At 32.6% G+C, this 18,986-nt stretch overlaps 1 protein-coding gene across 2 annotated transcripts in view; it reads left to right on the top strand.

Moving 5' to 3' along the window:
* Dop1R2 (dopamine receptor 2) overlaps positions 1-18,986 on the top strand; it is a 55,840-nt gene that overhangs the window by 11,934 nt on the left and 24,920 nt on the right. For both annotated transcript variants that reach the window (XM_075288577.1, XM_075288576.1), the window contains exon 2: positions 9,779-9,860. In XM_075288577.1, the coding sequence (XP_075144692.1) occupies positions 9,779-9,860 (82 nt within the window). The remainder of the gene's footprint in view (positions 1-9,778; positions 9,861-18,986) is intronic.

Below are 18,986 nucleotides of genomic sequence, written 5' to 3'. Positions count from 1 at the left end.
GATACATATATATGAGAGCTATATCTAAATCTGAACCGATTTCGATGATTTTTTGCACATATAGTTAGTGCTATAGAAGACTACATTTAGCCAAATTTGGGTAAGATCGGTTGATAAATAAGGGTTTTATGGCCAAATTTAAAAAAATCGGGCGTACATATATATGGGAGCTATAGCTAAATCTGAACCGATTTCGATGATTTTTTGCACATATAGTAAGTGCTATAGAAGATTATATTTAGCCAACTTTGAGTAAGATCGGTTGATAAATAAAGGTTTTGTGGCCAAATTTGGGAAAATCGGGCGATACATATATATGAGATCTATATCTAAATCTGAACCGATTTGGATGAAATTTTGCAGACTTGAAGGGCGATGGAAAAGATTACCTTTTGCCAAATTTGGTGACGATCCGTTTGAAAAAAACGCGCAACGTTACCCAATTTGTCGAAATCGGGCGATACATATACATGGAAGCTATATCTAAATTTGATCCGATTTCTTTCAAATTCAACAGCGTTCGTCCTTGTGCCCAAAACACTCCCTGTCCCAAATTTCATCAAAATCGGTTAATAATTGCGACCGGAATCCTGTGAACAACAAATACATGGACAGACGGACGGACACCAAGCGCTAGATCGACTCAGGAGGTGATTCTCAGTCGATCGGTATATATTTTGTGGGATCTAAAATCAATATTTCTGGTAGGCACATTTTTTCGCAGATCAAAGTTATTATATACCATTGAACACTATGTGGTTTAGGATATAATGATTGGCTATAACATAAATGCAGAATCTGATGTGTCCGTGAGGAAACTTTTAATTTATCTTCGGGTAGTACTATTTCAACTGATCTACTTGGGAGAGTAAATTCCAAGTAGAGTGATCAAAACACTGTTTGTTTTGGGAAATCGGTTTTTCTCGGTTCTAAAAAATCGGACCCTTTTTTATAACCGGCGGGCGTTGTTTTAAAAAATAAATAACCAGCACAACCTGGTTAGACCGGTTGTTTTTCGCAAAGGTAGCAAAAATGCTTAGTTTAATATAAATGAAGAAAAACAAGTATATACGGCGGTAAGTTCGGCCAGGCCGAATCTTATGTACCCTCCACCATGGATTGCGTAGAGACTTCTACGAAAGACTATCATCCACACTGGTAGAAAAAGTTTCGTTAATACGATGAATTTCTATGTTGTATTAACGAAATTCTTCATTAAAAGTCAGCCAACGAAGCATTTCGTTAGAACAACGTAATTTTACGTTATATTTACGAAACCATTTATGGAATACATTTCGTAGTATTAACGAATAATTACGTTGCTATTACGTAGCCTTTTCGTTGTATTAATGAATATTATTCGTTGTATGAATGAAATTTATTTTTTGTATGGATGGATGAACCCAGTTTTTTCATTGTATGAATGAAAGGCGAACGTTGTATAAATGAACACAAACGTTATATTAATGAAACCCAACCAATTATTGCATATGAATGTAGTCATTGGTAGTGTATTATTTTTTGTTAAGATCTTTGAAATATGATTTATATACACTAGGAAATAATATTTATTGATAAATTAAGTAATTTAATAATCATATAGTGTGACTTTCACTTAAGAAAAAAAGCCCTTTATGTATTTCTTAGACCAAATGATAATCGTATCGCCGTGTCCATTTATCCAATTTTTTGCAATTGTTCCGCCTTCTTCATCTGAAAGTTCACTTCCCCCGGGGCATTTTCACTAAAGATTAAAAATTTATACTAAATTTCTTGCGAATATACAAAAAACACCAATTTAACTCACCCACCATCTATGTTTATTATTCACAACGAAACTGTAATGAGCCTGTGCACTCTTCAGCGAAAAGAACGTAAATGTTGTTAAGGTTTGCCCATCAGACAAGTTTTCTGTTGAACTTTTTACCGTTTGTTTTTCAATACGCACACGCAAACATGTGCTTATTGCCATGCTTACATGTGTATGTACAAATTACATAGACGCTACAAACGTATTAGAGAGAGAGAGTATGGAGAGACGTTTTAGATAGAGAGAGTAAGGAGAGGCAGAAATACTCAAACTCCCATTCGTATTATTAATGAACATATTTCATTAATATGACGAAATATGACAATTTAAAATTTATTTTTTAACGATCCATATATTAACGATCGCTTTCGTTTTACAAATGAAATTTTCAATTCCAGTTTCGGAGTATATAAAACGACTATTTTAAAGGCTAAAAGTTTCCAAAAGTTACTCTCTATGTGCAAATGATTATAATAATTCCATCTTGGAAAAATTTTTATTCTAATTCTTGAAAAAATTACAAAGTTAATATTCGTAATATTAACGAAACGTGTTTCATTAATATAACGAAAAACCAAAACACAAAATTGTCTTTTAACGATTGATTTCGTTGTATTAACGATCACTTTCGTTCTTATAACGAAACATTTCGTAATATTAACGAAAAATAATCGACGACGCCCGTTCGTTAATAGTACGAAACGTTTTTCTACCAGTGCACAATCGAATTAATTTGGTTGTGGTACACACAAAGAAAATTTCATTAAAATTGAGCCAACGAAAAATTTTCGTTGATATAACGAAACATTCTCATCAATACAATTAAAATATTCGTTAACAGTACGAAACGTTACGTTGATTAACACAAATATCGTTATAATAACGAAAAATTTCATTGTATTAACGAATTTGTTTCATTAGCTCAGTTTTAATGACACATTTCGTTAATATAACGAAACTTTTTCTATCAGTGTATCTTAAAACTTCTTAACATCGTTTTCTAAATTGTGAGTTAGTCCATACGTGGTATATATTAGACAAACAAGGTATGTATAGGTAAGACTACAAATAATTACGAATCGATATGGACTTTTGCACGGTACGTAGAGACCCAGAATTGAAATATAGAGATCGCTTATATGTGGGCTATATACAATTATGAACTTGATATGGACCAATTATTATGTGATTGGGGATCTATTTATCTGAGGGCTATATATAGCTAAAGGGTGATTCTTTTGAGGTTAGGATTTTCATGCATTAGTATTTGACAGATCACGTGGGATTTCAGACATGGTGTCAAAGAGAAAGATGCTCAGTATGCTTTGACATTTCATCATGAATAGACTTACTAACGAGCCACAACGTCGAATTTTCAGTGAATGGGCCCTAGAAAAGTTGGCAGAAAATCCGCTTTTTTATCGACAAATTTTGTTCAGCGATGACGCTCATTTCTGGTTGAATGGCTACGTAAATAAGCAAAATTGCCGCATTTGGAGTGAAGAGCAACCAGAAGCCGTTCAAGAACTGCCCATGCATCCCGAAAAATGCACTGTTTGGTGTGGTTTGTACGCTGGTGGAATCATTGGACCGTATTTTTTCAAAGATGCTGTTGGACGCAACGTTACGGTGAATGGCGATCGCTATCGTTCGATGCTAACAAACTTTTTGTTGCCAAAAATGGAAGAACTGAACTTGGTTGACATGTGGTTTCAACAAGATGGCGCTACATGCCACACAGCTCGCGATTCTATGGCCATTTTGAGGGAAAACTTCGGAGAACAATTCATCTCAAGAAATGGACCGGTAAGTTGGCCACCAAGATCATGCGATTTGACGCCTTTAGACTATTTTTTGTGGGGCTACGTCAAGTCTAAAGTCTACAGAAATAAGCCAGCAACTATTCCAGCTTTGGAAGACAACATTTCCGAAGAAATTCGGGCTATTCCGGCCGAAATGCTCGAAAAAGTTGCCCAAAATTGGACTTTCCGAATGGACCACCTAAGACGCAGCCGCGGTCAACATTTAAATGAAATTATCTTCAAAAAGTAAATGTCATGGACCAATCTAACGTTTCAAATAAAGAACCGATGAGATTTTGCAAATTTTATGCGTTTTTTTTTAAAAAAAAGTTATCAAGCTCTTAACAAATCACCCTTTATATATGATTATGGACTGATATGAACCACTTTTGGCATGGTTATTAAATATCATATACTAACATCACGTACCAAATTTCAACCGAATCGGATGAATTTTGCTCTTCCAAGGGGCTCCGGAGATCAAATCTGGGGATCGGTTTACATAAGGGCTATATATAATTATGGACTGATTTCGACCAATTTTTGCATGGGTGTTTGAAGCCATATATTAACACAACGTACCAAATTTCAACCGAATCGGTTGAATTTTGCTCTCCCACGAGGCTTCGGAGGTCAAATCTGGGGATCGGTTTATATGGGGGCTATATATAATTATGGACCGATGTGGACCAATTTTTGCATGGTTGTTAGAGATCATATGCTGACACCATGTACCAAATTTCAGTCGCATCGATTTTGTCTTTACTGTAAAAAATTTGGTATTGATTCCGAGCCAAAGAAGCGGAGAATACAAGTAAGGATACTTTTAAGACACAATTCTCTTTTAAATTTAGGTTTTGTGTACTTGCTTCTAGAAAGCAAATATTAATTTTTCGCTTTCTCAGCTTTTTTTCATCATATGCTATCAAAGTCCTTTAAAAACGAGTTAACGGCAACTTTATTTTCCAAATTAAGACTCGACTTCCAGTAGAAATTATGCTATGTTTGAAGTAAAAAACTTCTTTAAAATAAAGTTTTGAAAAACATGTCCTATATTTGAACGATTTTTTGCTTTGTAGTCAAGATGCAAAAAGACAAAAAATTTAAAGACAATTTCATTAAATTTAAAGATTGACCTTAGCTTATAAATTTTTTCTTTCATGTTAAGATACCCATTTTTAAGTAAAATCGCTTAATTATAAGGACAATACGACTTCATTGAAAAGTTTATCGACTTTTGGACAAGGAAAATAACTTTATTTTAGAGAAATGCGTCTTCTATGGTAAGCAAAATTTGTATTCGTATTTTAAAGACGTGAAATTTTTGACCTCACGACACTATTTTTTTCAGTGTACGTAAAAGTGGACCGATATGGCCCATATGCAATACCATCTGACCTACATCAATAACAACTACTTGTGCCAAGTTTCAAGTCGATAGCTTGTTTCGTTCGGAAGTTACCGTGATTTCAACAGACGTACGGACGGACGGACGGACATGCTCAGATCGACTCAGAATTTCACCACGACCCAGAATATATATACTTTATGGGGTCTTAAATATTTCGATGTGTTACAAACGGAATGACAAAGTTAATATAACCCCATCCTATGGTGGAGAGTATAAAAATACTCCAATGTTTTAGTATACAAATTAAATTCCTTGGGTGTAATTGCGGTAACAATACCGTAGGCAAATATTAAAATGTTGATTTTTTTTTTTTTTGGTTTCATATGCTTTTTATGAATATTTCTTAACTGTTATATTAGAGACGATGTTGAAGAGCCTCGACAACTAAATATTTTATTGCATTTGGTTCTCGAAGAATCATTTTGTTGTTCACAAACGGAGCTCATTTTCTACAAAAAAAAACTACCGCAAATTAAGTATAATAATAATAACGTTAGTAAAGGTTGAGTTACATATCATGCGTTAATCTGTGCGTTGATGGAACGGTTGATATTTTTCAGTTTGAAGCACTCTAACAAAACTGTTGCTTTCAAAGAGAAAATTCAACTCTTCAATCAACGGACGCATTAACGCATGGTATGTAACTCAACCTTAATGTCATAGATATTGTTGAGAAAATGTACATTTCTAAGTGAACAAGCACGAATTGTTTATATTTCATTGAATTATCTCTGGAATTTCTTTAGAAAACTAACTTATTTTATTTCACAATTTGGACGAATACTATGTAAGAAGTGTTCAGAAAAGAGCTGGAAGTGCGCAAAGAACATATTATTTCAGTTTACATTGAAAGTAAAAAAACCTAAAACCGGTTTTTATGTTATTAAAAACACCGATTCTATCGGTCCACCGAATATGGGATTTTATACAAAACCGACAATCGGTGCAAAATGAAAAATCGGTCCACCGGTTTTCACCGATCAGTTTTGATAACTCCAATCCCAAGCTACTACGAAGAGTTTTCAAATGAAACAATTATATTTGATTCATGGTGATGGGTATTCAAGAATCGGCCCAGCCGAACTTAAGGTGTGTTTTGTTTCAAATAAAGTAAAAACAGAGCAAGAATTAATAATGTGGAACAAATTATTTAAATTTTGTCGAAAAACATGATAAATCCAAATTAAAGTATGTTGTCCTTTTGTTTCCAAGAAAATATTAAGTCGGCCACCACTGTCACACTAGGCAAATATTTGCCCAAATTGAGTGTCAAACTTTTCAGGAACACTTTCGAAATATCTGTACACCGTTTTTGAAAGATATTTTTATCGTAATGTGATATTTTCAAAATGAGCGACTAATTCTTTTTCAATTTCTGTCAAATATTTGCCCGTACCGTTAGAATTAAAATACAATGGAATTACATTAAAATAAATTAAAAACAAGTATATACAGTAGTAAGTTCGGACGGGTCGAATATTAAATACCCACCACAATGAACCAAATATAATAGTTTCATTTGAAAATTTCAGGGGGGGGTTGATGACAGATATTTTCCCAAGCAGATCAGTTTAACCAGTACCTGAAGATTAGATCAGATTCTGAATTTATAAGAACCATTTGTTGTTAGAGTTTTAGAGGAATCATAAACATCTCTTGTAAGTGCAAGAAAATGATGAAATAACGCCTTGATTTGAAATCTAGAGTCTGAGAATTTTCATCCAAATTATTTAAATGACTACGAGAAGTAAAATCTGGAAATTTTGCATTCAGTTTCAAGCAATTTTCATGATCAGTGTGCCTTCTATACTCTCAATAAGTGAAATCGGTCTATATGGAGGCCTTACCAAATGGACCGATAAAACTAAATCATATACACTTTGTTATGGGTCTAAAATGCCAGTAACTATATTTTCAATTTGTAGCAAATCGGATAAAAACTAAAATTTCTAGAAGCCCTAGGAGTTAAATCGGGAGTTGTAATGGAGGCTATACCAAAACATGGAAGGATACACACAGTATTCAGGACATTTAATTGTAGTTCTAGAATCTAGACCCAAATCGCAGGGCCGGTTTGTAAGGGGGCTATATCAAAAACTGTACCGATACTCAATATATTCGGCACGCCCCTTTATGGTCCTAGAATACCTCTAGATTTCCAATTTCAGGCAATTTGGGTAAAAACTACGGATTCTATAAGCCCAAGAAGTAAAATCGGGAGATCGGTCTATACGGGGGCTATATCAAAACATGGTCGGATAATCACCATTTTCGGCACATCTCTTTATTTTCCTAGAATACCTCTAGATTTCCAATTTCAGGCAAATTGTGCAAAAACTATGGATTCTAGACGCCCAAGAAGTAAAATCGGGAGATCGGTCTATATGGGGGCTATATGAAAACATGGACCGATACTCACCATTTTCGGCACACCTCTTTAAGGTCCTATAATAGCCCTAGATTTCCGATTTGAGGCAAAGTGGGTAAAAATTGCGGATTATAGAAGCCCAAGAAGTAAAATCGGGAGATCGGTCTATATGGGGGCTATACAAAAAAATGGACCGATACACCCCATTTTCGACTCACCTCTTTAGGGTTCTAGAATACCTCTAGATTTCAAATTTCAGGCAAATCGTATATAAAATACAATTTCTAGACGCCCAAGAAGCAAAATCGGGAAATCGGTCAATTGGTTGCTATACCAAAAAATGGACCGATAGGTAATCGATATTTCGATGTGTTACAAACGGAATGACAAACTTATTATACCCCCGGCACCATTCTATAATGGTGGGTATAAAAATACATTTAATGAAATTAAAACTAGACTGCTCCATATCCAATACCGAACAACTCTGAATTCTGGTATTTCCATTAGTTGTCTCCAAGCGTGCAGTTTATGGCAAACTGAAAAAAATGCATGCCCTGTTCCAAAGATTTCGTATTTAAACTAACGATTTTGGTATTGATTCCGAGCCAAAGAAGCGGAGAATTGTACTAAGCATTGCCGTTTCTAGACATTTTAAGCGTTTCTAGGCTATATCCCCCCTATCTATACTACAGGAACAATACATATTGGAAAATCATATATAGGTTTTCACATTCTAGGGGGGCTAATTTTTTTCTGGAGTGGGCTAAGTCCTCCCCCCACATACCTTACTACGCTTATAGAAGTAAGGATACTTTTAAGACACAATTCTCTTTTAAATTTGAGTTTTGCGTACTTGTCTCTAGGAAACAATTTTTTTTTTATTTGTTTCTCTAACTTTTGTCTTCAAATGCTACCAAAGTTGTTTAAAAAACATTTCAAATTCAGACTTGTCTTCAAGTAGAAATTATGCCATGTTTCAAGCAAAAAAGTCTCTAAAATAAAATTTTTAAAAACATGTCCTAATTTTGAACGAATTTTTGCGTTGTATTCAAGATGCAAAAAGTCAACAAACTTAAAGGCAATTTTATTCATTTTGAAGAATATTTCTGAATTATTAAAGGACATGAAATCGTTGGCCTCACTACATTATTTTTTTTTTTTTTTTAGTGCAGAGAGCTGCCAAATATCTTTGCCACAGGTGTATAATGCTGGCAGTGCGTCTGGTGCACAGGGTCTCCACGGGAAGGTATCATATTGCAGTTTTGCACTGAATTGAAAAATGCTGAGTTAGCGGCACGTGTAGGTTTGAGGCAGTGGCACAGTGCTTTGTAGGGACTGGAATGTGTTTGGCAATATTCGAGGTCAATTCAAATGCACTAAATCATAAAATTGATTAAAAATCTAAAAAATATATATATATATATATATATATATATATATATATATATATATATATATATATATATATATATATATATATATATATATATATATATATATATATATATATATATATATATATATATATATATATATATATATATATATATATATATATATATATATATATATAATTTTAATTTTATTCGATCTTTCTACTTAATCATAAAAAAATTTTAAAAATTATTTGTTTGGCAAAACATTACAAAATTTTTTAATTCACGCTGAGTGCGGATCACACGCCCATATTAAATTCGTCGCTTTAGCGCTAATTTTGCACCACTTCCAAATCCAAAAAAGAATCAGTTTAACTATTTTTTGGCGACGTTTTTTTTTTTTTTGCTGGAAAGCAAAGCAAAATTTGCATTCGAATTTACATTGTCGTGGAAAACAGTCTACGTTCATCTCCAGTGATTTTCCTCAGAAAGTAAACTACTTTAGTAATTTAAGATAACTTTGCTAGAAATTTTGAAGCCTAAATACCCAATCCATCATATCGTTTAATCAGTTGTATTGAACGTTAGCATAAATTGTCTCTACACCATAAATAGTCTAATACTCTTGGTATTGTACGAAATCTCTTTTTATAATCCAAGGGTGTAATACCACAACAAAATAAAAAAACCCTCTAAGTAAATGAAATATTTACAAAATACCTTAAAGCTTAAGGATTAGTGTTTGTCTTTAATTTAAGGTTATATGAAAAGCAGGTGAAAGACCCAGTTTTTTTTCATCAGTCTGATAATTGGTTTTGCAGCTTAGTCTGGTACATAAAAAAAACACGTCAACTACCACCTGTCAATCCTGGTACCCTCAAATTTCTGTTGTTCAGTACAAAAAAAAAAACAAAAAGTGATTTCTAATTTTCCTTTACCGTGCCAATGTAAATAAAGGCTCATATTCTTCTCTCTACCTCTCTCCTTCTTTTTTCTCATTCATTGCAGGGCTTTTGTGCGGATTCTCTGTGTTTGCTGTCCGCGGAAGATACGACGGAAATACCAGCCGACAATGCGTTCAAAGTCACAGGTGAGTCTCTTTTCTCTTGGAGTTTTTTTCTTGCATTGCTAAGAGTTTTTGTTGCCTTAAACGCTGTTAAGGCTATTGATGCTGTTATCATTGCTATTGCCGCTCAAGTTTCTGTGTTCGCCTTAAATATTATCTCCCCCCTCCGGATGATGACATATATATTTTTTTGGTGTTTATTTATTTGTTATTGTTTTTTGTGTCTTTCTATGTCTACACCATGGCTTTAATGGTGTTGTGTCGTTTGTGTGTTTAAGTGTGTGTGTATGATTGGAAGTATTTTTATGTATAATAAAAAAAAGTGAATGAAATGTCAAGGGAATTGTTCATGGATATGTGTGCTACATAAGGTATTAAAGCGAAATGATAGCAATCATCGTTTGTTGCAGGTCGAATTATCCCTACTTTTAAAAACACTTACATGATAACTGAAATCAACATTTTTATAGACTTAATTTTGTTTTTGTAAATTTTCAACACTTTGTTTCAAGTCGATAGCTTGTTTCATTCGGAAGTTAGTGTGATTCTAACCCTCTAATGCTCAATTCCGCCTTTAGGCCGTCTTTATTAAATAAGGAAGCTTTTAGTAAAACAGATGTGTTAAAGACAACAAAACTTTATAAAATAAAAAGAAAACTTAGTTGAACCTGGTCAAGAGCCTTTGCAGCATATACTGAATTTTACCGTATAATTTTTATACCCTCCACCATAGGATGGGGGTATATTAACTTTGTCATTCCGTTTGTAACACATCGAAATATTGCTCTAAGACCCCATAAAGTATATATATTCCGGGTCGTGGTGAAATTCTGAGTCGATCTGAGCATGTCCGTCCGTCCGTCCGTCTGTTGAAATCACGCTAACTTCCGAACGAAACAAGCTATCGACTTGAAACTTGGCACAAGTAGTTGTTATTGACGTAGGTCGGATGGGATTGCAAATGGGCCATATCGGTCCACTTTTACGTATAGCCCCCATATAAACGGACCCCCAAATTTGGCTTGCAGACCCTCTAAGAGAAGCAAATTTCATCCGATCCGGCTTAAATTTGGTACATAGTGTGAGTATATGGTCTCTAACAACCATGCAAAAATTGGTCCACATCGGTCCATAATTATATATAGCCCCCATATAAACCGATCCCCCGATTTGGCTTTCAGAGTCTCTAAGAGAAGCAAATATCATCCGATCCGGCTGAAATTTGGTACATGATGTTAGTATATGGTCTCTAATAACTGTGCAAAAATTGGTCTACATCGGTCAATAATTATATATAGCCCCCATATAAACCGATCCCCCGATTTGGCTTGCGGAGCCAATAAGAGAAGCAAATTTCATCCGATCCGGCTGAAATTTGGTACATGGTGTTAGTATATGGTCTTTAACAACCATACAAAAATTGGTCCATATCGGTCCATAATTATATATAGCCCCCATATAAACCGATCCCCAGATTTGGCTTGTGGAGCCTCTAAGAGAAGCAAATTTCATCCTATCCGGTGCTGAAGTTTGGTACATGGTGTTAGTATATGGTATCTAATGACCATGCAAAAATTGGTCCACATCGGTGCATAATTATATATAGCTCCATATAAACCGATCGCCAGATTTGACCTCCGGAGCCTCTTGGAAGACCAAAATTCATCTGATTCAGTTGATATTTGGTACGTGGTGTTAATATATGGCCTCAAACACCCATGCAAAAATTGGTCGAAATCGGTCCATAATTATGTATAGCCCCCATATAAACCGATCCTCAGATTTGACCCCCGGACCCCCTTGGAAGAGCAAAATTCATCGGATTCGGTTGAAATTTGGTAAGTGATGTTACTATATGGTATCCAACAACCATGCATGAATTGGTTGATATCAGTCCATAATTATATATAGCCTCTATATAAACCGATCCCGAGATTTGGTTTTGGAGCCCCTTGGAGGAGTAAATTTCCTCGGAGTCAGTTGAAATTTGGTACTTTGTGCTAATATATGGCCGTTAACAACCATACCTAGCTAGGTCCATATCGGTCTATAGTTATATATAGCCCTCAGATAAATCGATCCCCAATCACACAAAAATTGGTCCATATCAAGTTCATAATTGTATATAGACCCAATATAAGCGACCCCCATATTTCAATTCTGGCTCCCTAAGTACCGTGCAAAAGTCCATATCGATTCGTTATTATTTGTTGACTTACATACCTTTTTGCCTAATATATACCACGTGTGGATTAACTCACAATTTGGAAAACGATTTAAGATACCACAACCCAAGTAATTCGATTGTGTATAACAGTCTTTCGTAGAAGTTTCTACGCAATCCATGGTGGAGGGTACATAAGATTCGGCCTGGCCGAACTTACGGCCGTTTATACTTGTTTCTTGATTAGTTTTCTTGCTTTTGTGTCGTTAGCATTGAATATTAAATCAGCTGACAAAAAATTGGGGCATTAGAGGGTTAACAGGCGGCGGGATAGTAGCATTTCAGCACTTTGAAACGGAATGACGAAGTTAGTATATAACTTAACCTACACTGGTAGAAAATGTTTCGTAATATTAATGAAATGTGTCATTAAAATTGAGCCAATAAAACAAATGCATTGATATAACGAAGTTTATCGTAATTATAACGAATTTCCTGTTAGTCATCGAAACGTTTCGTACTATTAACGAACATTTTCATTGTCTTAATGAAAATGTTTCGTTGTATCAATGAAAAATTTTCGTTGGCTCAATTTTAATGAAATTTTCTTTGTGTGTATGATAAGGGTATAATAACATGCAAGGTGGTTGATATATAATTCAGGAAAGTAATTTTTTTAATAAATAATATATCGAAAATAACATCAAATTTTAGAATTCTTCGAATCGACTACCTTTGCCACGAATTATAGCTTTGAAACTGCCGACCAAGGCATCACACATTGGCTCTAAGGTAATTTTTCCTATTTTCATCTTGAACATGCCACAGGCGCAACGGAATGAGATCCGTAGATTTTGGTGGCCATTGCGCGTACACTAAAAAAAGCTTGCCCAGTTCCAAAGATTTTGTCTTTACACTAATTATTTTGCTATTGATTCCAAGCCATCGAAACGGAGAATTGAAGTAATGATACATTTAGGACACAATTCTCTTTAAAAAATTGAGTTTCGCGTACTTGAAATAAAGAAAGAAATTTTAATTTATTAGTTTTTCCGCTCTTTTCGTCATGTGCATTCAAAGTCCTCTAAAAACGTGTCAACGAAAACTTACTTTTCCAAATTCAGACTCCATATTAAGTACACTAATAGAAAAAGTTTCGTTATATTAACGAAATGTGTCGTTAAAAGTCAGCCAACGAAACAAATTCGTTACTACAATGAAATTTTTCGTTATTATAACCAGGGCTGTGAAGTCGAGCCAATTTTGCTCGACTCCGACTCCAGCATTTTTCATCAGTTCGACTCCGACTCCGGAGTCGACTCCGGGTAATATAACTAAATCTCATTTTAATACCACTAATGTGTAGTTCTATTGTGGGGGTATCGTAAGTGGATCGATATAAAGTATCGTATTTATTAGAGGTCTGCATCGAATAACTTTTCACTACATGTATGCAACTCGCTGTCGAATATAGTACATACACTGTCTTTCTCTCAGAGTGCAAGTAGTGAAGTGAAGAGAACACTTGCTTGTCAAATACCACCAAATACTTATCCGAAACAATATGTGTTCCGAAAAAAAGGAACAATAAAAATGTAAGTACTTGAGAAAAAGTACAACATGGATTCTCTTCACTTCACGTGGTACCACAAGTATTTCTCAGTTATGTGCGAAGCAAACTTTCCATTATTATTAATCATAGATATGTATGTATTTCACATATTTCATATATTTATGTATGTCACACACTTACCTTAACGTTTGCTGTTCTTTATAACAAACCAAAACATATATTATGGAGAGTAACTGTTTTTTTGTATTTCTGAAACTGCACGTGGTACATGGAGTACTCTATGAAGTTTTGTTCTCGCAACATACTTGACGTGATCACTCTGAGTACACTTCAATAAGAAAGAAAGAGGAATATGTGTTTGTTGGTAGTGATGACATCAGAGTAGCAACAAGAAGTTACTCGTGGCTTTTGGTGTTCATCAAAATGTGTACCAATAGTTTTGCGACTCTCTCAAATAGATGTACTCATGTAGCAAGTACACGTGTACTCTGCATGTACAAATGGAATTGTGCAGACCTCTAGTATTTATTTATGTGAGCAAAAAAAATTAGATGCCAATTGAACTCTATATTTCAAATTTAGGGCAATGTATAATAAATAAAATAATGATATAAATACCCATCATAATATTAGAAGATACCAACAGTATATGTATTTGTGGACCAAAATTATTGTTACTATCTTAAATCCTTTAAATTTGTTGCGAGCTATATAAAGGTTTATATTCCCATATGCATGAATTTGAATCTGAATCGATTTAGACAAAATTGTATATACTTCTACAAAATCTATGTACTTAAAATTTAAATCTAACGTTATGGGACGTAACACAATTTTAACAAAAAATAAAAATGCAAGGAAAGTCTCAAGTCGGGTGGGCCGATTATAATATACTCTGCACAACTTTGTATTTAGATCTACGTTTTGATAAAATCTCAAATCAGTCTTCTACAAAATCTCGAGCAATATTTGGGAAATATTTATAATAGTTTAGACAATTTCGCAAAAATGCATTTATGATTAATTCATTGAAAAGTTTTACAATTTGAGTAATTTCTACAAGTTTTCGACTTAGCAGTGAGTATCAGTGAGCATACAATTTTGGAAAAAATTTTTTCTAGTAAATAACATTTTGCAAAATTTCTACAGAAACTAAATTTTGACTAAATTTCCTATAGAAATAATATTTTGGCAAAATTTTCTATAGAAATCAAATTTTAACCAAATATATAGAAATACAATTTTGAATAAAATTTTTATAGAAATAAAATTTGGCAAAATTTTTTATAGAAATAAAAGTTTAAAAAAGTTATATTTCATGTTAGCCTGATACCGAAACAGGCAATTATCGTCTAAATGCATTATATCTAATTTTACAACTATTAATCGAGCTTTATGGACAGATTTAGATTAAGGAACATGATTAATAGAGTCATTGAAAAGAAAACGTTTAAAAAAGTTATCAATAGAAATACAATTAAAAAAAATGTGTAGCGAAATTTTCTATAGAAAAAAAAAATTGACAAATATAGAAACAAAATTTTGACTAAATTTTCTATAGAAAAAAAATATTTCTATAGTAATAAAATTTTGAATACATTTTTTATAGCTGTGAGTTTCAGTGAGCATCAGTAAGAATAAAAATTTTGAAAAAATTTTCTATAGAAATAAAATTTGAAAATTTTTTCTTATAGGAATAAAATTTTGAAAAAATTATAAATAAAAATACAATATTAGAAAAATGTTTAGTAAATAAAATTCTGCAAAATATTCTACAGAAATAAAATTTTGAAAAAATAGAAATAGAAATAAAATTTTGACCAAATTTTCTAATAAAAAAATCTATTATTATAAAATTTTGGCAAAATTTTCTATAGAAATAAAATTTTGACCAAATTTTCTAAAAAAAATCTATTACTAAAAAATTTTGACAAAATTTTCTATAGAAATGAAATTTTGACTTAAATTTTTATAGAAATAAAATTATCAATAGAAATAAAATTTTGAAAAAAATTTTGTGTAACAAACAAAATTTTGCAAAGTTTTCTATAGAAATAAAATTTTGCAAACTATTCTATAGAAACAAAATTTTGACTCAATTTTCTATAGAAATAAAATTTTGACTAAATTTTCTACAGAAAACAATATTTCTATAGTAATGAAATTTTGAATAAAATTTTTATAGAAATAAAATTTTGACAAAATTTGCTATAGAAATAAAATGTTGACAAAACTTTTTATAGAAATAATATTTTGACAAAATTTTCTATAAAAAACAACTTTGAAAAAATTGTCTGTCAATATTCCACATATGTATATGACCTTAAAATAAAATTAAAAAAAAAAAATAATTTCGATTGTTCGAAATATTTCAAATAAATTGATATGGGCATTAAAATGGATCGATCCAGCCCATCTGCTAGTCTAACATTCTAGGAAACATAAAAAGAAAGCCGTAATTGGAAGTTGATTTTCATTTACAATCATGCTGTAGATTGATCGAATGAATAACGCAATGGAAACTAATTTGCGTAAAAACTTGCTTAGTTACAAAAATGCGAAGTGTTTTAGAAAATTTGGTTTAGCCGGAGTCGAGCAAAATTTTTACGACTCCGACTCCAGCAAAATCTTCAGACTCCGACTCCGGTTTCACAGCCGTGATTATAATGAATTTTCTGTTAATTAACGTAACGTTTCGTACTAATATTGTCATTTTATTAATGAAAATGTTTCGTTATATCAATGAAAATTTTTCGTTGACTGAGTTTTAATGAAATTTTCTTTGTGTGTTTTTCTGTAAGTGTTTTAAAAAATTTGGTTTAGCCGGAGTCGAGCAAAATTTTTACGACTCCGACTCCAGCAAAATCTTCAGATTCCGACTCCGGTTTCACAGCCCTGATTATAATGAATTTTCTGTTAATTAACGTAACGTTTCGTAATAATATTGTAATTTTATTAATGAAAATGTTTCGTAATATCAATGAAAATTTTTCGATGACTGAGTGTTAATGAAATGTTCTTTGTGTGTAGAAATTATTATTATGTAGAAATTATTTCAAGTAAGAAACGTCTTTGAAATAAAATTTTGAAAAACATATCCTAAGGGAGGGACGCAAATTACCAATTTTTGTGTCCACAATTTAAAAAAAAAAATTGAGTAAAAGATTATTAACTTTATTTTAATTAAAATTTAATTTTTTCTAAGAATTTTGCCCATAATATTTTATAAATTAGGCATCCTAAAATGTTATTGCGTAATCTTTAATATCACATATATATTTGTTTCAGTGTAATTATAGCTCACACATATTTTTTTTTGCCGTTTTACGTGCATTCAATATGTGTTGCATCCGGTGTCGCAATATAGATCTGTATACAAAAAATTGATTGGATAGACGATCGTTTCTGCTCTGCCACAATCTTCATCTACTTGCCGCGAAACTATCAACCAAATATCTGAATAAATTCTGATAATTCACTAAACCCAATGTATTATACTTGATTGTCCCGATAAGAGGGTTTTTTGATACTCAACTTTTTCGGGCTGTCTTTATTTTGTAAATTTTATTATTAATTTCCTTTGTCCATCGCTGGAAGAACACGATGGTTTATTTAATTCATATTTACCTCTCTCTTCACAACTTATTTACATCAGTGTTGCCAACTCCCCAAGGCCAAAAAGCACAAAAAAAATATTAATTCTAACATACCACCTTCCACCACAAAATCTAAAATTAAATGCTCTACTAAAAAAAAAAAAACCTTCGGAAGATGTATTATAGAACTATTGTGAATTGAATTTCAAGAAGTTAAGGTGGGTATTAAGATCGAGTTTAGCTGCTAAAATAGTCATTTTTTCACAATTACTTTTCTTTAATAAATCATTTTAAGGAATACAAACTTTGTGAAAATTTGCTTTTGGCTATTCCCCATCAATTTATAATAAACTTTGCAGCAAATATGCAAAATTTTATGCCCATTTTTAGTGATATAGTTTTCACTTTAGCGGCAAAACTCAAACTTAGTACTCACCATTATGAACCGCTATTCAAGTATACACCTTGATCAGTTTTAATGCTTTCGTCCAATTCATTTTGATCAGTGATGTTTTTCAACTTTCAAAATATTAATATATGGAAGGAGTCTATTGCTTATTTCAGTTGTGCGAGCTTTTGTGGATTTAATACAAACGTTTTTAATGACATCTTTACCAAATTCAAAAATTCGACACTCATCGCTCGACTTTCCTACAGAATACCCTAAATAACAATATTAATTAAAAAATAATCAATACCAACTTCATAACAATCAAATTCTATATTTGGCAATAAATTTTCTTCGGCTCTTGAAAGTCTAATCAACATTTTTGTATCAATTAAACTTAATACTGTTCAAAATAAAAAAGCACCAAAAGCACTAAATGAAAATGCCAGAAAGCACCAAGTTGGTGCTTTTTTTGAAAAGGCACCAAAAAGGCAATTTGGTGCTTTTTAGAAATCAAAAAGCACTAAATTTGGTGCTAAAAGCACCAAATTGGCAACACTGATTTACATTCTTTTGTTTGTTGTTGGTATTTGTGTCTATATGCTATTGCCTATGGGAGCTTATGTTTGTGGGTGTGTGTGCGTTTGAGAGCTAAACACAGAGTCTAGAATTTTTGTTCGTAAACTAATTTAATGTCCGTTTTTTCCATTTTTTTATTTTTCCTCCGGTTTCGCTTCATTTTACGTCAGACTGAGTCAACCATGAAAATCTTTGGGTTAAACTTTGTTTTGACATTTTGCCTTAGTTTTAATTAAATTTGCATTTGCTTCACCTGATTAATGCCCATCATTTTTTGGGGTAACAGTCATGTTTCTTAATCTAGGATTTTTTTCTGATTATTTCCGTTCCATGTTTTCGCTGTTTGATGTTATTTGGTTTTGAAGAAACAAAAAAAATATATTATGTCGTTTAATTTAAAAGTTAACAAATTTTTCACAGCATTTACCCAAAACACAAAAAAAAACCAAAGAAGCTGGAAACTCCATGAAGCCCTCTTTGTGTCCTTTTTTATGTCACAATGTAATTTATTTGTGAGTGTCCCACTTGATATTCCAACACCAGTGGTATCCTTTTCATTGTTTTTGTTTACATTTTGGTTACTTGAGATGTATTTTAGGAGGGGAGAAAATAATTGAAGATAGATGGCCAAGAATAGGAGCCTTACAAGTAACCCAACCTCGTTTGGGATAAATAAATCTTAATGAACTGGTTAAGAAATCTCTTTTGACATTAATGAAAATTAAATTATCTTAGTATACTGGTATATACTTTAACGATAACAGACAGTTTTCGTAAGTTGTTGTCAAGTGAAGTTTAGGGTATTAACAAAAATTGACATTTTGTATGCGGTGTAATGAACAAAGTTTCG

The sequence above is a fragment of the Haematobia irritans genome, chromosome 1, assembly GCF_050003625.1.
Source record: "Haematobia irritans isolate KBUSLIRL chromosome 1, ASM5000362v1, whole genome shotgun sequence".
NCBI lineage: Eukaryota > Metazoa > Arthropoda > Insecta > Diptera > Muscidae > Haematobia > Haematobia irritans.
This window is presented reverse-complemented; position numbering and strand designations above follow the sequence as displayed.